Source organism: Zonotrichia albicollis, chromosome 6 (genome assembly GCF_047830755.1).
Source record: "Zonotrichia albicollis isolate bZonAlb1 chromosome 6, bZonAlb1.hap1, whole genome shotgun sequence".
Classification (NCBI taxonomy): domain Eukaryota; kingdom Metazoa; phylum Chordata; class Aves; order Passeriformes; family Passerellidae; genus Zonotrichia; species Zonotrichia albicollis.
The window spans coordinates 8,991,127-9,013,247 of NC_133824.1; the positions used below are offsets into that span (position 1 = coordinate 8,991,127).

At 41.4% G+C, this 22,121-nt stretch overlaps 1 protein-coding gene across 10 annotated transcripts in view; it reads right to left on the bottom strand.

Moving 5' to 3' along the window:
• The window catches only part of UNC79 (unc-79 homolog, NALCN channel complex subunit), a 108,290-nt gene extending 89,631 nt beyond the window's left edge, over nt 1-18,659 (bottom strand). For 3 of the 10 annotated variants that reach the window (XM_026791224.2, XM_014264467.3, XM_014264464.3), the window contains exons 1-5: nt 18,496-18,659; nt 13,129-13,249; nt 7,301-7,605; nt 3,734-3,904; nt 925-1,017 (exon numbers count right to left, since the gene is read on the bottom strand). In XM_026791224.2, the coding sequence (XP_026647025.2) occupies nt 925-1,017; nt 3,734-3,904; nt 7,301-7,605; nt 13,129-13,249; nt 18,496-18,517 (712 nt within the window). In that variant the 5' untranslated portion in view covers nt 18,518-18,659. Of the gene's footprint in view, nt 1-924; nt 1,018-3,733; nt 3,905-7,300; nt 7,606-13,128; nt 13,250-16,446; nt 18,335-18,495 lie in introns of those variants that run through there. The other 7 variants (XM_074542433.1, XM_074542435.1, XM_074542438.1 and 4 more) reach the window with 6 other exon arrangements.
• Nucleotides 18,660-22,121: the final 3,462 nt, after the last annotated feature.

The following is a 22,121-nucleotide window of genomic DNA, read 5'->3' on the forward strand; positions in this document are numbered from 1 at the left end:
CAGCAATGGAAGTCACATTAACAATAGATCGTTCCCACATATACAGAGGCTATAGGAGCCACTCTGTATCAAACAAACATGAGAGCCAAGTGAACCACTTTACATGTCTGACTTCCCAAAAACCACAGGGCAACCTGTTCTCTGGCACAGTTTGAACACAGAAATGACAGAAAAACAAAGACAGAACATTTAATGAAAGAAAACCTGACTTCTGCAAGCAGCTTTTAGAAATGGTGTTCTGCTTTTATTTACCTGTGTGAACCAAGTCAGGCTGATGTGACACTCCTCACACAATGCAGTGTGGGGCTCCTCCACACACACCATCTACCCATCCTCACAAGACAGAGATAGTTGACAGCCGATGATTATGCAATGTAACAGCTCACTGGGGTTCAATATTGTTTCAACTTGGTTATGCGATCCCAATGGTTAAACAGGGACTGCCTCACTTTTGTTTAGATACTCCTAATTACATTTAACTTAATTATAGTTCTATTAAGCCTGCAGCCAGAATTACCTGCCTTCTTTAGAAAAACAGTACCAGTTGTGAATTCAGTGATATTTGAATCATAGTATAAGACAGTTACAATTAATTTCTGTAGTCAAGGTAAGTGGTATTTCTCTCCAACACTGACATTATATATATCAGTACTTTATTCTGATGTCAAACGTGAGTAGATCAGGGTCTCCAATCCTGCACCAAATCCTATTTCTCCATCACAAAGAGATCTCTTATCTACATATGGATTATTTCCAGAATGATGTTCAGAAATCTCAGTTTTGACTAAAATAAATAATTTTCATACTGTGCTGGAAAACGACACAGTTTTTTCCCATAATGAAAACTTTTCTGATTGCATTTGACAACACTTCCTGACTGATAGTTTCAGAATGAATGATACCATGTTGCATGTTAACACATACCTGGGTTTGATGTGTACTGCATTGCAATCATCAGCATTGATGATGCAGACAGATTGACATGTGCTGGAACACCTTCTCGTTTTGAAGATCCCACTTAAAAGAAAGGAAAAAATAAATAAATTTCTATTGTAACAGGAAAATCAGGTGAGAATAGCATGTAACTGATTCCAGCTCATGCAGATAAAATTCCTAAGATGCCATGTCATGAAAATCAAAAAAAAAAAAAAGTGGAAGAGAAAGATGCCTAGGCATTGATCTACAGAGCATAGACATGCTCCTGGTTTTCTAGATCAGTGTGACTTCGTCCCTAAAACTGCATCAACCAGTTGCCTTCTCAGGCCCTCTCCTTCAGAACCCCCAGACTGGTCAAAATAACATCATGTACAACCAAGTGCACCTAGGCCTTGGATTGTAGGATCTGCTGAGAGCTCAAGTTGTGGCTGCAGACCAGAAGCATCAGTCCCATGGTTATGTGACCTGTCCTGAGATAATGAAGAACAGCAGCACTGACTGTCTTTTAGCTCAGTATCTTTTACCTCACACAGGAAGTGGCTGGAGCTCCTCCTGGAACCATGAAGTGGTTACTATTAAATGGCATATATTTGGAAAAACCCTGCAGAACTTTCACATGGCAACATGGCTTTGAAGGCAAGCTCCTACACAGAGATGTCACAAGTATCTTTCCACCCTCACAGCACTTCCCCAAGCCTGGCTGCCAGGACCCAAATACCAAGCATTTGGGATAGAAGCACAGAACTGTAGCTACCAGCTCAGCGAGCTGTTTTCATCCCTCCCATCTGGCTCTCCAACTGCTTAGACAATCTCTTGTATCCTCCCTTTTGGTTTGAATCAGAACTAAAGGCTAAGGGAAGGAAAGGTTTTGCACTTGCCTTGCAAAGGAGCATATAATTCCCAGCAGGGAAAGACAAGGAGACTAATTAAAAGAACACTCAAATAGAAATGATGGAGAGAAGAGAGAAAATGGAGAATTTCTCCCTTTCTGTTCTCCACATGACCCAAAATTACTATAGATCACTGCACTCCATTCATTTATTTTTTAATGTTATCCACACAAATAATTGCCCCCAAAGTATTACAGAAAGGTGTATTTTTATAGATTTAAATTGAAAAATACTCGGCAGCTCTAACTGGGCAATTAAATTTAGCCATCAGCAAAAAAGTAGGACACAGTACTAGATTAGTAAATTTAAAAAGCAGCAGACTGGTTTCATACAGAAATCTCACCAAAACAGATAGAGAAGAAAGCCAGCATGACAAATGCAAATGCAAGGATGCAATCTCTATCAGGGGCAGTTGGGGAACAGCATCTATTTAAGTAAACCAAGGATTCAACTCAACCAGTTATTCTGAGGTTCTGAGTTATTCTCAGATCTGTATAGTTCTACAGATCTGAGGACAGACAGGATAAGTCACCATCTTCAGCTGTTCTTTAACAGGTTACAGCAGTGGGAAAAAGAGTTGTTTAATGCAAAATTCTGTTCTTAACACAAAGAGGACTTATTACACATTCATATGAAATATATCTTAGCACTTTTGATCTGCACACTCTCATTAAATGTGTCAAAGTTAATAGAGTAAACCTCATTAGGATGTACTAAAAATTAATATTTTACGTGAGAAAACTGAGGTCCAGGAGAGTTAGAGGACTCTTCCAAAACCATTGACTGGTCAGAAAATACACATGATAAATCTGTATTCAATTTTAACTGGACTATACTTCTTTCAGCATCTTCTGCATGCTTAAATGACATTACTCTTGACCTTTGTACAAAAGTTGTTCACGTTTTTCCACAAAGATCGGGAATACAGAGGTAAGGAAGAGACATTCTCACAAAATCACAGAATGGTTGATGTTAAAAGGGACCTCTGGAGACCATCTTGGCCAATCCCTCTGCTCCAAGGCACGAGAGCAGACATCCAGGACAAATTGTGTTTTGAGCATCTGCTAGGGTGGAGAATCTGCAACTGCTCTGGAAAGCTGCTCCAGTGTTTGGTCACACACAGTAAAAGGCTTGTTGGTTAAAACAGACCTATATTGACCCTAATGATTCTCTGCAGAAAATGGTTATATTTCTCATTACTGGTAAGTCCCATCAAGCTTTTTGTCAGGTACATGGACAAGCATTCAGAACACACCTCAAGATCCACATTGAGCAGGGGATATGATGTTAAGTAACCACATGACATCTTCACAGAGGGGGAGTAAAAAGAAAGAGGAGGAAAAAAGGCAGGGACCATGAGATTCAGTCCTAACTGCTATGCATAGGAGACATTGCAGGCACAGTCATTTAGTATAGAACATAGAAAGTGACAAGAAGACAGAGAAGGAGAAAACCAGAAATTCACCACAACATCATCACACTGAGAAAAATCATACTCATACATCCAGATATAGTCCAGATGCAAAAATTATGCATGCTGCTATTACATCTATTATTTCAGGAGCAGTTTGCCCATTGATTCTGTATTCACAACTCCCACTGCTGGCACTGAAAGTTCTATGAGTCTGAAAACAGTGATCTCTTAAACAAACATCACACTTTAAAGGAAGGAAGAATTCACACCAAAACACAGTGCAATAAATAAATAAAAATTATAGAGCTATTTCACTTTGAAAATAGTCACATTATTTTATATTTGTAAGGAGGTTGATGGAAGGAAGGAAATTTTTATATTTGTAAGGAGGTTGATGTTCCATTACAATTCCACGACAGACCAAATTTTGACTTGTACAGTCTGATACTGTTATGTGCCAAGACAAAACAATACTAGAACGAGTTCTACTTACATATAGCCATAGGCAGAAAAGATGTGCTGAGATACTCTATAATATCCTTGTGCAGAAATGGAGGAAAGGTGGCTAATGTTGAAATCATTGTATAGGGTAAAGTACTCAAAATATCATCACTGAGAAAAGGAAGTAAGCATGTAGTAGTGTAAAAAATTGATTGGCCAAGATCTGTTGAATAAAATGAAAGAAATATAGAATCATTACAATGAAAATGTAATTATGACTATGTACTTTCTATGTACAAAACTAAAATAATTAATTATATTTTAATTCCAGCTTTCCTCTCAAAGTAATTTGGAAAGATAATCACTGTAGACAAGTGAGTTCACCCTCAATTTTTAATTCCCTTCTAAACAGAGGGAAACACCTGTTGAACATTACTCCAAAGAGTCTGAAGGGAATATGAAAGCTACAGCCTATAAAATACTCAGTTAAAATCAGTGTTGATATTAACAATATGGTGATTATTATTTGAGGGCTTGAATTTAAGTAGAGAATGTTACTAGAATCAGAATTTGAAATGCACATTGTATTGAAAGCCAGATTTTGCAAAAATCATTCTAGTCTTTATCAGTCATAATAAAATAAGAACTTTATCTTAATTACCCTCAAGAGTTCTGCAAAGTACCTCACACACATGGACTACAGGAAGTGTCATTGCATTTTTCAAACCACACATGATTAAACTACAGATTTTGATTTCCAGGGAAACCACTGAGGCTAAAAGTGCCCAGAGCTTAAAAGGATAGGAATATTTATCAAGATTTTCTACACTTATTCTAATAAAACATATTGTAGCTCTTTGAAAAGGATACTTAATAACTGTGCAACATTTTAAGATGCAAAGGGAAGGCATAGTTTATTGTGTATCTGCGCATTGTGGAATAATCTTTTTACTCTCTCCCAAATGAGAAAGTGAGCTGGTGCCCATAACCCTCTGATAAAGGTTGCAGCACTCAGTGAAGTCTGAGTATGAACCTGCACGATGATCCAAAGACATTAGAAGGCCTTTCTCCTGCATTGTTAATTAATTTGTTAATTACTCCCTAGCCCTAAGTACATCACACAGGCCTTCAGTCTCAGCTGTACAACTGGTGTGATTTAAAACTGTCTCTGTAAAGCACAGAGAGATCTGTAGCTGTAAACACCTTGGGTCACAGCAAAAATTAAAAGTGGCAGCCCATTTCAGTGGTTCTGGCCAGCCTTCTATGCAAGAGTCTAATGAGACCCTCAGTGCTACAGAGTGCTCCTCCTGCAATACAAACCCACCAGCTAAATCCACTCTTTTACTACCTGATCAGGCCAAAGCTCAGGATTGCCTTGCACAGCAGCTGTACTTACCCAAACAACACGGACTGTTCTGATAAAAAAATATATATTTCTTTTAATCAATTACTAAGCTGAGGAAGAAATAAGCAACAAGTTGTACTGCAAAATTTGATTCTCCACACACAAAACCATACAAAACAGCAAGCCATCTCCCCTTGCCCCAGGCATGAGTCAACCAAATTATTCCTGGCACATATTTATCTAAAATGTTCTTAAAAACCTGCAAGACAGTTCACTCCTTCTCCTGTCAATTCATCCTAATGCTTAATCATCCTTATCATAAAAAAATCTTTTTCATTAAAAAAATATCCATTGCTGTTATTTAAGTGTGTAACTTCTTATCCTGATCAACTCTAACCACAAATAGATTGGTTAAGTTTATTTCTCCTCACAGCAACCTTTACATATTTTCATATCATAATCATATGATAATCCTTTCCATTTTTCTCTAATCTAGATAAACCAAATTTTTTCTTGTTTTCTCTCACTGTTCACATGAGAGAAACCTCAAATCATTCTTGTTTTTTTTCCTGGACTCTTCACAAATAGTACATGTTTTTCTTGAAGCTAGATAGACAAATCTGAAAATTTTACTCCAGCTGAGGCTTTACTAGGGCTGTTAGAATAATAAACATAATGATTTGGGTGCCTCATACATTAAACAAATGTTTACACATTGCTAGAATAATATTTATATGTTAGTGAGTTATGGTCTTCTCTGATCTACTGTTAACACCCAGAGTTCTTTGCAGTACAGCTTCCAAGTTGGTATTTCCTTTAACTTCCCTCTTAAGCAGAGTATTTTACATTTCTCCTGTGGAGACACTTCAAAACAGAATGCAACTTGCCAAAATTACTTGAATCATATATCTCTCACAGAAAGCACATGCTAGCAACCATCTTGATAACACTTGTAAATCTAAATTCTATCAGCTAAGTAAAAAAGTTAGACTATTTAGTACCACTAGACCCAGCACAGAGTCCTGTAAGATTTCCCACTGTTATACCCTTCCAGCTGCCAAGCCACTGGTAATAATTCCTAGAGTGCTTTCCTTACTCAGGGGGGGATCATGTCCCAGGATTGCCTTTTGGTGTAAAATGGCACAGCAACAAAAATGTGACTAGGGACAGGAAAACCACTCAGGGTGAGCCACTGTGTTGCCATAAAAAAAAAGTTTAAAAAATAAAGTCTGCCCAATGTCATTTGTTCTTTACAGGTCTCCACTGTTAATCATCACCATGTTATCTATTTAGGAAAAGATTTTTTTATAATTAACTCCACCATTTCTAAGTTAAGTAAACAAGCCTGTATCTTGCTAAAGGCCCTGCTTTTGGGGCATCATACCATTTCCTAGTGCAGCAGTCTTGGATTCAAACATACTGCTGCCAGCTCAAAGGGAAGTCAGCCCTTAACAGAAACAACTTTCCTCCTGAAGAATTTCAGCAGCATTATCAGATGGAAAACCATCTTCCCATAGTGAACTATGTAAGCAATACATCATGATACCACAGTGGAAATTAATATTGGCTAATACATAGGGAGAATACTGGGCTACTGAATCCCAGTAGGAAAGGCTAACAGGTTAACAAGCCAGACGGATGCAGAGCAGAACTTAAGGAAAACAATACAAATACAACACAGTCACAAAACCACTTGCAGCTAATTTAAAACATAAGACAATATTGTTTTTCTCTTAGTCAGACAGAAATGCTGCTATCTATTTTACACAGGAGTATTTTTAAGCCATCTCAAAGCACAATTACTTTGTAGTTTTTTCTTCAAATAGATATATACTATATTCTGTGTAGAGATGGACCTTCACCAGAACACTCAATCTGTGCATTTCTTGTAGGCCAGATACACATTTGCAAGCTCTCTGTGCATTTTTAAGAGACCCACCCCAAAACAACAGACTGAAGTTATCCCAGCAGATTCAAGATAAAAATCTGGGTATTTTTACACCCATCTGTTCAATTTTTGTTACATACAATTGTACTTTAGTTACATACCACAAGCACATCACTAAAAATCAGACAACCTCAGAATTCAAACCCAAATCCACATTATGCAAAAAAAAATCCTTTATTTGAGAAAGTCAAGCAGAACACTTGGATATAAATGCATCCCAGGAGATTTGAAATCCAGATCCAGGTCAGTTTAGGCCCATCTCTTCCACTGGATATATGCACCACTCATGGATTCACAGCACTGGCATCATTCAAGGGCCTGCTTACCATGTTGCCCATGTTGTAGCAAGGGAACTAGATCCAGTAGTGTCACCAGTGTCACGTAAAGTCCTTGATAGTCCAAAGATGGGTAGTCTGATAACTGAGCATCACGACTTTGCTGGCCACGTTCAGATGGAGCATCTCGCAGGACGCTGTAAAGGAGGGAGCGAGTAACAGTAGGGTTGATGGAACTGACCTGTGGTCTTAGAGATGGGGTGAGTGGGAATGGCACAGGAAAAAGACACATGGTCATGGGCACTGTCAAATTGGAGGCATCTTGATTCTCCTTCTTCCCTGTGCGGGACAAAATGCTGTTGGGGGGACAAAGAAAAAAAAGAGACAACAAAGACACAAAGAACAGCACATTACATTGAAATGACACTATAAAACAAATAATAAAAGACCAGATACATCCCACATAAGATGCAATCACTACCAAAACCAGCATGTCTACAAATCTAGCAACCATTTACTTCCATGCTTCAAGATAAGAGAATTAAAAATTGACATCTAGGAAAATTTCATTGCATCTCATGTGTTATCTGGTTCATAAGGAGCAAAAATATAAAAATGCATGTTTCAGTGCCCTACCCATGTTTCACAGTTAAGAAAAATTCTAAGAATCAAAAGTGTTTAGCTGTGTCAAAACAGGCTGGTATTTTGCTGTGAGATTCTGAGGATTTTGAGAGATTCATTTTTTCCCCCCTATAATCATTTGAGCCAACTGACTGAAAACATGCAAAATATAGGTGTGGCACTTGCAGAAACATGTTTTAGCAAAGAATAAACATGTGTGTTTGTTAAGATAGTCTTAAAAATCACATGTTTATTGCATTAAAATAATGTCTGTATGTATTTTATGATACTGTTTCATGACCACTCACTCAGTATCATTTGAGATAATGAAGTTTAAACAGGCACATGGATTTAGAAATAATATAATATTTCTAAAATGTTAACTAAACTACATTTGGAAAAGTCATAAAATAATATATAGTAGATGGTCTTTAGCATATGTTTGTGAGCTAATGGTAATGGTTGTTTATGTGTGTTTTTAATTTTGCCCATGTTTAGGGAGGAAACAATTTGCTCTATGAATACAAACACTTCTTGGGTAAATAGTTACCTTCAAAAAATCTAACGGCTAAGCAAGCAAGACCAATTATGTAACTGCAGATCAGACAGTATGTTACCATACACTCCTGCTGTTACTTACGTTATTATTCAACATAACTCACTATAAACTAAAGGAGAGATAATTTCAAAAAATAAAAATAATTTAGTGGGAATCAAAGTAGAGGCTATACGTCAACCAGCTTGTTATGTAGTTTTAAAAATGTTGCAAACATGGTTGTAAACATGGTAATCTAATTTTTTTAAAAAATAAACCCCACTATTTTAAATAGAAATAAATTCTCACTTAAGCAGTGTTATATTTTAGGTATCAAGCACTTATAGGGTTAGTTCATAATCTCCATATGTGCCTATAAAATATAATACACCTTTTAAATATATTAACCCACACACAATACTTTTTTTTTTCCTTTTTAAGCACCTTTTGCACCTCTCAGTCATTAGGATTTCCAAAAGCAGTTGCTGTTGGTTTAACTCTGTTCCCACAGTCAGTGTTAGACTTATAAAAGACAAGCCAATAGCACTAAGATTTCCACTGACTCATGTAGAGCAGAATTATATCAAGAGAGAGCACTTCTGGAAACCTCTCCTCTCTGTAACAGTACAGAAATCCCTACCATACAATCACCTCAGCAAACCTTACCCCCCAGTTAATTCAGCAATTTACACAAGTAAGCCAAACTCTTGCTGAGGTGCTTCTAAGAGAAGGTGTCATTCATTTGCCATATAGAAAAAACACTTTTACAAATACAATTATTTGCCAAGTGGCTACTATCACATGGCTACTTGGCCACTATTACATCACCCTTGCAGTCAGAGATGACAGATATAATCTGTCTTATACAATTACCTCTTTTTTTTTCTTTTTTTTTTTAATCATGCCTCACATATTTGGCAGATGATTTTGGTTTCTGTTACCCAATGTCCAGTAAGAGAAACATGATCACTGTCATGCTTTTATCAGAACATCACCTAAGATCTAGTATGACTTTAAAAATTAATTAGCAGAGTGCTGATTCCTTCTAATTTGCTTGATGTTCATTTGCCATATTTTATAGCTTATGTTTAGAGATATGAAGGTACTGCACTATATTCCTTTGTTGTCTACCAACAGATAATACCAATTATCCATCTCTTTACTTGCCAAAACATCACTCCATGTGCACTTACTTCCAGAAAGGATATTAATCCTTTCTTTTTACATTGAGCTACAGGCCCATCTCTGGATTAGATGCCAAAGCACACTTATCTTATCTTGATCAGGGCATCCTTTAGTTTAACAGCAATAACACTAGATCTCAATTCCAGATGGAACCACACCAAATTTATTAAAAAACAAATTTAAAAAAACCCCAAAATTTTATGTCCAGGCTCTTGCCTGACCTGTATTTTTAAAAGGCAATAAACAGAGGAGCCAAAACTGAAAATCTAGGAGGTCCCTTAGGACCAAGACACAACAGCAATTTGCTTCTGGTTCAATTCAACCAAGTACTGAGAATTTGGAGTATCTGCAAATCATAACTCCATACTGAACTTACTCCATACTGAACTTGCTCTGCAATAAGGGGCAAAGCTACCGAGGCTGGTTTCAAGATGTGTATATCTTTGCTGCAAATCTATGCCACAATTACTGCCCTCTTGGGCAGGTTTCCTAAAATGCCTACAAGTCAAATTACATCTCACCAAGGCAGCACAACAATGACCATTAATTAGCCACCATGGCATTTATAACTACGCCTCACACAAAATATTTTACTTAGAAATACATATGGAGAATTTTCTTCAGGAAAATGTGAAAGAACAAGCTTTTCTGCAGGATGTTTATTAAGCCTCAGATCATTCCTCAAATGAGGGAGAAATCACTGAAAATGAGTAGGGCATGAAACAAATTCATGCTATAATGTAAAGAAATGCTTTTCCCAAAGAGAAAACTAAAGAAGAATTAAATGAATCAATGTGCTATGCGTTGTGTATGGTGATTTTATGTGATGTTTGTTATAGAAATAAGGAATTTTTTTTCAGTCATTCCACATCTGTTCCCCCCACCCCTGAGCTTGTAATTTATGGAGGTTGCATATAGAGTAAAGGAGCAAATTAATCTCTTGTGCAATCCATCTTTAACCAGCAAAATGACACCACATATGAATGTGATTCAAAACAGTGGGCACATCCCACTGAAAAGAACACAGTCAGCGTGTCCATAACAGGGAAAGGTAAAAGTGTAATAAAGACTAAAATCTGCTTCTGTAAAACCCAATCATTATGTGGAATTTTTCTGACTATTCCTTCATTATTTCTATGACTATACATGTTCACCAAGAATTGTTTGTCCCTAACAGCACAAATTCATTGCACATGCTCTGTGTTAAGCCAGAAAGATTATTCTCCACCATGTACTTCTATTACTGATGTTAAACCTTGTACAATGGAGTCTCAGTGTAGGAGGCAGAAAAGAGACTCAGCATGCAAAATATTCAAATAAATTTTTGAACACGCTCTTCAGAAAGGTTTTTAACCAGTCTGTTTAGTTTTAGGGTAAATCTTCCAGAGATCTGCACACAGTGGGTGGGAGTTTCCTTCTTTCCATCTGCCACACTAAATACAGGGTGTGTTGTTTTGCTTTTTTATCCATCTTCTTTCTTAGCATCAGCAAGTGTATAAACTTACACTGGTTCAACCATAGCACTCAGCCTTTGACCCACAGTTCAAACTCCCCAGATACAGGGGTTTGGAATGTGAATTTGACCTTGCCTGAGTATCAGAACTCAGTCCACTTAAATTTAGATATAAGTCCTGGCATTAATTTCTCATACCCTTTTAGTTCTGGGGCTAATCAGATCCCAGGTCCTGAATGACAAAGCCATTTGTGTATCAGATATGAGTATCACTTCTGCCCCACGGGGTTCAGCATCATCAACAAAAGGATTTTGGTTCAGTCCCATTTTGAATATGAAATAAAACAAATGGAGTTGCTAAATTGTGCAATTGCTGCCCTGATTTCTGATCTGCTCTCACAGTTGCTAAGTACAAAGCTTTTTCAGTAAGCCCAGGAACATCACTGCTCCAGGAGTGTGAAGAATTTATCAACAGGACAGGTCAGCTGTACATTATACAAGAAGACCACAGAGTGGGAGAGAGATGCTTTCTTTAAGCAGAACATTCTAAATCTATCCTGACCCAGTGAACTTCTGACCAAAAAGAAACATATCTCATTATAGCACTCGGTAGTCACAGCTAAAAGAGAAAATGTTCAGAATCAAGTCCAACTTTCTAGCTTTAACAGCTTAAAGGCTCAAAGTATTTAAGCAAAAGCTGTCTCATCATAAATAATCTTACTTAAATGCAATTTAAGTGTGTTTTGTGCAAATAGTCCATCATAACAGCCTGATGTGGGAACAGAGACACATTTCAGAAGTATCTTTTGTGACTCTTTGAACATTTTTTCCCACTGCTCAATACAATGAGACAAAAGTTAATTTATTAACTCTCAAACAAAAAGTCCTACTGGGTGCTGCAAGTTTCCTCAACAGTCTAAATGAGAAGGGAAACAAACAGTTTTGCTCTTGAAATTTCGAAAGTAAACAGGAGATTTCAAGTTTGCTGTGAACAGACATTCTACTAAAAATTATTTCCGTCTGTGTGTCTCTCCTTTTAAACAGGGTCAAGAAAATTGTGATGTATCCCAGGCTCTTTAAATGTTATAATGAACTGTTCTCATTCTCTCAAGTTTAAATTTTTGCTTCTCAATTTGTATACATCATAGGAGTATATGTACAAATATATGGGTAAATTGTATTCTGTTAATGTTTCCTCCTCAAATAAGGCAATTAGCTTTATTTCCAAACTACCCTTTGACAGCAGGGACAATCTTTCCAGGTATAAATCAGGAAGCTATGCATAGAAATGTAATTTGAACTGCATTTTTCTGGATGTGAAAACTAGTGCCAGCCAAAACCAGCAGATAAAAAATCCCCTATCCATGGTCAACAGCCATTTTGAAAACAATCTAGAAATATGAATCCACTAGGCAGCACTGTGGAATGTACATTATTCCTAATAAAGTCTCACATGTTTTTCCTTTTTGTTTTGGAAGACAAGAATAGTATTTCCTACTCATAATGTATTCTCTCTTCGTGTGATATTTAGCACTATGTATTACCACTAAACATTAGACTACATCAAAAATGTTGGATCAGAACAATCCTGATGTGTTGTTACCACCCAAATCCAGATCTGTACACAAACTTTGTGTCTGCTCCGGCTGCTCTAAGGGACTGAACCAGAACCCAGAAGAGCTGAACCCAGTGAGAAGCCAGATCTGCTTGCTCCTCTGGCTCCACTCTGGGATTCTGAGGCACCAGGACTGTCAAGGAGGCCATGATTATACACATCTAAAACTCTACAGGTCACTTTCTCCACAAGTTCAGCATGTTTGTGCGTTCAGCTAAGTCTTAGGACCAAGCAAATGCATAATCAACCAAGTTTATTCTAGAATCAGCCACTCAGTAAGGGGGCTTAACTGGGCAAATTGGGCAACAGCCACTGAAGAGATTTGTTCATACCATGTTTTTGTTAAATTATGCTCTGACTCTTTTTGGCTGACCATTGACCCATTAAATCTGGCAACCAATTCAAAGCCAATCAATATTCCCTACAACTCTTTAGCTCTTTTTTCTTCAAGAGCATTAGTCAAAACTTACCTCAATAACGTCTGAGAAAAGTATTTCAGAGTATTTGCAATGTCAGTTCCAGAGGGCACAGGGTAAATGTTGTGGAGAACCCGGTTGTGGTATTCTTGAAGGTAACGGATTTTGGAAGCAACTACATAAAAGACAAAAAGACAAACACAAAAACTTTCATTTAGGCTTTCTGCAGACTTTGACAGAGTTGTGTCTGTTTCTTCCATTTTCTTTTTTTTTTTAATTTAAGTATTAAACTCAAAAACCAGAAAAATCTCTCTGTTCCTTCTGTTCTGACTGAATAAATTGTAAAAGACTGCCAGGGAGAACACATGGAAGTGAATTTCTGCATCTGTATTAGGCAAACTTAGTGCTAGCAAATTAAAAAATATATATTGCCACTCTGCACTTCTTCCATGTCTCCAAGCATTTCAAGAGTCATTTATAATGAATGAGTCATTGGATCACAGGAGGTTCATGTGAGACAGATAAGTATTTCTACAGCCAAAGTAGAGATATAAGCTAAGACAGAAAGACCTTATGTGATTCACTGTGGGCCCTACATTTACTTTGTGCAATGAACTAAAGATATGAAAAGAGTGAAGTTTCTGCTGTTTATTTGTCTTGGGAAGCGTGATCAAGCAGATAAGGGGATTTCAAAGCGCAGTAGCAGGTGTACATCTCCACTGAAACCAATTTTTGTTGTATTACAAGTAACAGTAATAGGAATCCTTGTTCAGGTTTGGGAAAAAAAGTTATTACCCCTCCTAGTTGCACTGCCTTACATTGCCCATACAGCACAAGCAGTCTCCTGTAGGGACACCTACAGACACACAACTCTTCCTGCTCCACTCCGATGAACCAGCTCTGCTGAGAGAGAGCATTGCCTGCATGGGGCAGCGGCTGCCCAGCTGTGCTGCCCTGCACACACAGCCTCAGAAAGCACAGCTGCCTGGGAACCCTGCAGCATGTTAAAAGTGCACCAAGACTGTCACAGGCAGCTAAAAGGGGAGATGCTTCTGAATTTTTTCAGCCCCTAAGCACATGGAGTATAACAGCCTTTTACTAAACCAAGACACACCTTGCTCCCCTACAGGGCTCCTTCAGTGTGGAAGATAAATCATGCTTGCTAAACAAGCAATCAGTCAACACTTGGTTTTATTCTCATGGTCAAATGGCATTTATTAAGGAATGAATACCATTAAATCCTGCACTGAACAGAAAGGTACGAACTACCTGGGAGACATTGCTATGCCCCTCACTGCTGAGATAGCTGAACAGTTCGTGAATTTCTGATTTTTTTCTGGGCCACTGGCAAGGTGAATGAGAATGGGTGACATTGTGTCCATATTGTAGAAAAGACTGATGAACAGACACCAAAAGCAAAGTGTCTGCAAATACTGATGGAGGCTCAGCTTGAGATACTGAGAGCCCTTTTGCCAGTACAGGCAACAGTACCCACTGGACTTTCACATCCAGAAAATAATAGATTCCTTGAATGGTCAGCCACACAACAAATGAGGTTTGACAATTTCAAGTCAATTATCCATAAAATGAGGAACACTCAAATAATTATCAAATGAAGAAAACTGTTTTCTTGAATGCATGACAAGAAATCCAATCTTGCAGCACCCAACCAAGGTCATTCTTTAACCCATTTCCTGCTGTAAGGAGGGCATTCCCCAGTTCCTGCAGCAAGTGAAGCTTCTACAGACAAAAGTCTCCCTCATGATATTACCTGGCTTCATCACAAGGAGAAAGCCCATCATGTCACTGAAAGGCTGGGGTCTGTGTGAAACCAGCAAGCAAAAATGCAACCACAGACACTGTCATAAGGCATATGCAAAACAAGACACTAAAAATGCATAAGCATTTTTAATTATATTTCCTTATCTTTAAATCTTTTACTGCACAATTAATGAACAACTAAAAAAATCATTTTTTGCCACACAGACTCAGATTGCCACCACGTAGGCCTGTGGCACATGACCTGTGCTCTGCAGGAGCTTATCCTGAGTGAGAGCAGCCATAACTGCTTCCTGCACAGCCCCCAAACCACTGGGCTGGGAACATCTGGGCAGGACGTGTTCACTCCACATTACAGAGGCTGACTTGAGCAGTGCAAGGCTGTTTTCCCCTTCTCATCTCATACCTCATCCTTTCTGCCTGCTAATCTCAGTTTTAGTCCCAGATTTGCAGGACATCTCATCAGATTATTTAAAAGGTAGATATTTATTTTAACTGTCATAAAACTAATCTAGTTTAGTTTCTAGATTAGGAAAGCAATGACTTCATAAACATATTTTGTGATGTTGCTTTCTCTGGTGGGAGGAGTAAAAAAGTATGAAACCAAGTATGTTTGTAAAGGACACGGACTGAGCAAGGCAGTATCCAGCTAAGAACAATGCACAGCAAGGTGCACAGATTACTGTGGCTGCCATGGTTTGCTGTCAGATATCTGTAAATTAAATGGACTAACAAAATGCCAAAGACTATTACACAATTCAGATCTAGATGTATTTCAGAGAGCTGTGTGCTCCCTACAGTTATTAATTTTGAATAAAGGGCATAATGTATCTAGAATCACTTAGAAGAGTTTCTTTTTAATAAAGATAGAAATCCATTCATTTTTATTGATTGGCATTGTTGTGCAATTGTATCAGGCCAAATATCAAATGAGAAAACTTATTTATAAAGCCCAAATATAAACATTAGCTTTAGGCTAAAGGTTTCAGCCTCACTTCCCAGTTCTGTTTCCCAAAACTTTGTCCATTTCAGCACAGTCTCCCAGAACACAAGGAAATTTCTAAAGGAAAGCTCCAGAGCAAAAACTTTGCCAGCTTTCAAGTTACAGCAAGTGTGTGAATAACCCAACTTTCTGAGTTTCTGAGTACCCAGAGACACAATTCCAAAGTGGTGTCACCCTGTGGAAGCACTTGGGCACTCTCATAGGGCCACCACAAAAAACAAATAGGTTTCTCTCCAGCATCTACACAGACTTCACTAAACTCCTCAGCCCCTGTGTGAGCATTGGCTGAACTGAGAGTGAAACCATTAGGAGTCCTCAAAGATGGCCTCGCTTGCTCCACTGTCCTGGAGGGGAACAGAGCAGGCATCAGGCATTCCCAGGACATTACTTACCACAACTAAACACCAATTACTGCTTTGTAAGGTGATAAAGAATTCATTTTCTTTGACTACAACAGAACACCTTAGGCATGCTGCAAAGAGTCAAATGATCAAACTCACTGTTGATATATCTGGTATGCAATACAAGATGTGTGTGGTCACAAAAAAGAGCAGCTTCTCCAGTCAACCTCCACACTGACACCATTTTACCTGTTGTTCTTAGAACCTGCTCAAGAGCTGTGGGATTCATGTTTAGATCAGCACATCTTCTGTTCCAACCAGTGATTCCTCAGTTGCAGTGTTTCACTGATGCTCTTGGTAAACTGAGATTCATTATGACTTGGAACTTGAGTCCTTCCCAAGACATTCTGGTTCTTGCCTGTCACTCACTGAGGGCAGAAGCAACAACAGCGACAGCTGGGGTTTGAAAGTTTGACTGGTGGTGATGTATGCACACCAACACATCCTTGTCAAAGTCCATTACTCAAAAATTGCTGGTGAGAGAATCTTGAAGTTATGTAGAGACAAAGACATTTGGTAATGGCATAAGAACTAGTCAGGGAAGCAGCCTTGGTAAAAAAATACATTCAGCAGGTTAGAATGCACAGGACATGTCCTTTAACCAAATACTCTTCCTGGAGTGTCATGAAAAGAAACATTAGAAGGCAGAAAGATCTTAAATCTGGACCCTAAGTAAATCTTGAAATAGAGAGCAACAGGGACATGGCAGGCCTGGATGCAGTGTCTTGAAAAGTACAAAGGGATGAAAAGAAAAAACAGCCAAGGATAAAATATGTAAGAGGAGCTCAAACAGAGCAGACCAAAAGCCTTAGGAACAGCAGAAGAGAGAAGACAGGACAGAAAAGGAAGAAAATGCCAGAGCCAGTGCTAGGACAAAAAGTAGCACAAATTCTTCCACATGGCAGTGTGAAGGAAGTGTAATTAATGTATAAGTATCACAGGAAAGAAGAAACAATTACAAAACTCAGGTGCAAGATGGGGAAGGCAGCAACAACAGAAGGGTACAGATCCAAACATTGCACAGTTCAGGGCTTCTGCACAATCAGAATATTCTGTCTCTAATTATGAGGCTAGAACTGCATCTTTACAGCAATAAATTAACATCTGCATAATATTTTTAAAGCAAGCTCATTCATCACTATAAATAAGCAGTAAACCCTAACAGAAAAAATTACAGGTATTCTTTTTGTTAGATGGGCTCAGCATAGGCATATATAAACACAAGGATGCTTCTCAGTGACCTGGAGGAAGAAGAGAGCAAGTCTCAGCATGCAAAGTGTCAAATCACATCACGTCATTGTGACAAACATCAATCCAACCTCCTGGTCACAGACTGCCTGCTCATAACCATGACACTGTATCAGGCAAGAAAGTAGCTGTGACATGGGTGACAAGCTCAAGTACCCCAATATTTCCTATTCAGCATCCCATCAGGGCTCTTGCAGACACACCAGGTGGGGTGGGGAGCACAGTGGGGAGCACTTCCACAGCCCAGATGCAGGTACCAACCACCATGTCATCCACTCCTGCTCTGATCAGCTCTAGCCAACATGGTGGTTACAGCAGCCGTGACCAGGCAGAGGCGGGCTGGCCGCGGGCAGGGGATGCCAGCACCTGGGGATCCTGCTGGGAGCGGGCACTGTGCAGGCGGCCTGTAGGCGACACACAAACCCCCAGCCTGCATTCGCCCGGTGAAAGGTGAGCGGCCCGGGCAAGAAGGGCAGCAGGACTCTTCTGGCTCCATCTCACTGCAAGGCCACCTGCAGGGTGGCGAGGCGTGCGTCACCTCTGCTCCCGCAGGTGGCCGCATCCTTCGGGACACGGCGCCGGCACACGGGGCAGGTGGCACCGCTCCCGCCGTGGGGCGGGGGGCGAAGCCGGCGGCCTCAATACCAACTGTGTTCCCCGATCCCGCATTTCCCCGTGGGCTCCCCGGCGCTGCCTTTGCCGCCGCTCAGAGCTGGCCGCCCGAACAGCGGGGAGCTCCGGGGGCTGCGGCCACCGGCACCGGCTGCGGCTCCGACAGAAAGCGCCAGAACGCCGGCAGCCCCCTCCCCCTGCACCGCCCGCCGGCGGCCGCCGCACACCGCGGCACACGGAGCCCGGGCAGCGCTGCCCCGCCGGGGAGCAGCGGGCGGGAGGCGGCGGCAGGGCAGCGCCATCGGCGGGACGGCGCCCCCGGCCCCGCTCCCTCCCCTCGGACAGACCCCGACCCGGCGCCCGCCCGGCCCCACTCACACTGCTCCGCCTTGGTGGACATGCTGCCGGCCCGCTTTGCCCCTGGGCGCCGCGGAGCGCCGGCCCCCGGCCGCGATGGAGCTGCCGGTGCCCGTGCCGGTGCCGCCGCCGGTGCCGCAGGGCTGCGGGCCGGGGAGCGGCGGGCGGGCGGGACCGGGCGGGAGCGCGCTTAAAGGGGCAGCGCGCCTGGCGGCCGCGGCAAACAGCATCCTCAGGGGGACGGCGTGGGAGACGGGACGGGGAACAGGAGACTTGATGGGATGCAGTGGGGAGAGGGAGACCGGCTGGCCCCGGGGCACCTGCCCTAGCGGGGCTGTGGCCCCGCCGAGCTTGTCACAACGCCGAAGTGGGAGCTGCCGAGCCGGAAGCTTACCCACTCCTTGATAAGCGTCGGCGATGCCCTCGGGGCCGCCAGAGTGGCTGGGGCTGCGGAGGGGCCGGCGTGGCCCCGGGGCTGCGGTGGGGCTGGCGGTGCCCTCAGGGCTGCGGAGGGGCCGGCGGTGCCCCCGGGGCTGCGGAGGGGATGCGGTGCCCTCGCCCGGCACCGCGGGCCGCGGCTCCGCGGGAGCTGCGCTCAGCGAGGACAGCGATGGTGGCACTACCGGCAGCTGCACTGTGGATCCGTGTGATCTCTGTCATAAACAGCACGCTGTTCTCCCCTCGGCCCCCTGGCTCCGGCTGTACCCCCCGGCGGGCGGGCTCTGGGTCCGGTGCCTCTGGGCCGGCTCTCCCCGCCTGGTCCCACCGCGCACTGGCACCTCGGCACCGCCAAGCCCTCCTGAGGAGACAAGGGCTGCGCTCAGCCCCGAATGTGCCCCCTCCATCACCCGACCCCTGCCATGGTGACTGCCCCAGGACGAGGGTGGGATGAAAAGACCTTTGTCCAGTTGTGGTGGGAGTACAGTAATAACAAACTCATTTGCTTCAGGAGAAATTATTTCACTGCTGTGTGTCCTGTCAGCTTCCCCAGCGTCCTGACTTGACCTTACCAGGTGCCAGAAATTAACGGTGAGCTATGAGTTTCTTCTCTGAAACTTTCCATATCAGTTTTTCAGATCCTCCCACCTCGGAAAAAGCTATGTGGAAGCAGCAGTATTTCATCAGCCAGGCCATGGGAGTCTTGAGAATTGTGCTGTGGAGGTGGAGAAAAATAGATATGTTTTGTTATTCATTGTACAAGGCAGTGCCTCCAAATTACTGCTGCCCTGATTTGGGACAATGCACATTCAGTGCTATGAACCACAATGAAGGGGCAGATGCTGTTCACTGGCATTTAGCTGGTTTGCTTTCTTCCTGAAAGAAATTTTCTAAAAATACTGCATGGGCAATATTCTTCAACACCATTTTATTAGGTACAAAACAGAGCTCTTACTGGAGGCCATAATTCTTTCCACACTCCCTGCTGCTTGTGAGCCCCAAAGAGAGAAGCCAACTTATACCACTGCTTTCTCTTTTACATTCAAATATTTGAGAGTAAATATTTAAGTTTTTTCTTTTATTAGAAGCTTTATTTAGTGAAGAGAGTTATTTAGTGAAGTCATTTAGTGAAGAAAAGTTATTTAGAGTTATTTAGCCCAGAGAGGTCATGTAGTGCTGCAAACCTGCTTTCCCCAGCTCTATGTCTCACGACATGTAGCATAAGTGATGAATATACAGACAAATTACTTTCAGACTTCATTGAAATAAGATATTGAAGACAGGTTTCATCTTTGAATTTCTGTCTGTTGATGCAACAAATCAATCTGAACTGCTTTATTGCTCATTACAATAGAGAACTCTCTGCACTGAGGGGAACTGAGCTTCCATAAGTATCTTTAAATTATACCAAGTGTTCATGTACCAGAGTGGTGAGCTTATTAAAAACACTCAGGTTGATAAAGCAGGAGTATACTGTGAAAATATTAATTCCATTTCTCATGTAAAATTTCTTCTTTGGTTTAAGTGTCTGAAAATTGCAGCTATGCCTTCATTTACTGAACAAGGTCCTACATAGTACAGCTTGTAGTTCAGGTACATGGTAAACAATTTATTGCTTATGAGTCCTTCTGCATTGTCTAAACAATGTCTAAGCCCTAAATAAATCCTATACAAGTAGTCTGTTGTTCAGTCAAACAATTTAACACTTGCCTAGCTTGTTAATTCAAGTATAGAGACTCACAATTTATATTGTGAACAAATGTCATTAAGGAGCAACTATAGAAACATGGTACTCTGGGAATTAATTTCTCAAGTCTCTGGGCTGAACCAAAGTCATAGTTTCTCAGCAAGATCCTCGTGAATATGCCAAACAAAATGGGTACAGTGCTCCACTGGAAACCATTTTAAGCAGCTAAGGTTTATGTCTATATGGTTTTTGCCTCTGCACACACTCAGTTAAGAGAACACATAAAAGCTGCAGGCATCTTAAAGCCCACAAATCATTAATGAAAGAATATATTTTTAACATTAAAATAATGGGGAGTGGAAAATGCACATACCAGCTGATGAAAACTATAATAAATGCTATTTTCTGGGTTCATGAACAGAAATTTCATGGAATCTTTGAGATTGGAAAGATTGTCTGGAGAGTTTGTCTACCGACTTCCCTGCTCAAAGCAAGGTCAGCTACAGCAAATTGCTCAGGGCCATGTCCAGCCAGGTTTCAAATATCTGACCCCACAACTTCTCTAAGCAACTTGTTCAAAGGTTTGACCATCCACACAGGAGAAAGCTTTTTCTTCTGTTTAAGTGGAAATTCTTGTATTTCAGTTTGGGCCAATTGCCTGGGTCCTGTCACTGAGCTCCACTGAGAAAAGTGTGGTTCCATCTTCTTAGTGCCTCTCCTAAGGTGTCTGTGCACCCTGACAGGACCCACTCCCCACACCAAACCTTCTGACTTTGGTGCTAAGCAGTCCCAGTTCTCTCAGCACCCTTTTATATGACGGGTGCTCCAGTCTCCTCATCACTTAGCCCTCAACCTGCTCCAGTATTTTCATGTCTTTCTTGTACTGGTGAGTCCAGAAGCAACCCAGAACTCCAGTCAGGTCTAACCAGTGCCAAGTAGAGCAGTACAAGCACCTCCCTTGACCTGCTGGCCGTGCTTTTCCTGCTGCAGCCCAGAATCCTGTTGGCCTTCTTGCCAGGCTCATTGCTGGCTCCCAGTCAGCTTGGTGTCTGCCAGAACCCCATGTCATTGTTTGCAGAGCTGCTTTTCAGCTGCTCAGCCCCGGTCTGTACTGGTGCTTGATGTGCATGACCTGGATTTTCACCTGTTGAACTTCATGAGACTCTTGTTGGCCCACATCTCCAAGCTCTCAAGACTCACTTGGATGGTAGCACAACCTTCAGCAGCTGGTGTGCCAAGTGCTGCTTCTCCCAGTTTTGCATCATCTGCAGAGGGTGTCCCATCACCTAGCTCACAGGCAGAGACACGAACCAGCACTGGCCCAGGGCTGTTCCCTGCAATGCAGCAGCACTGGTTTCCAGCTGGTTTTTGCCCCTGAGCAAAACTCTCTGAGCCTGGCAGTTTGTTTGGCCACTTTTCAATTCACATCATTGTCAACTTGCCTAGTCCGCATTTCATTACTTTTTCTTTGCTGATGTAATGGGGGAGCATTGACGAAAGTCTTGCTAAAGATAAACTTTCT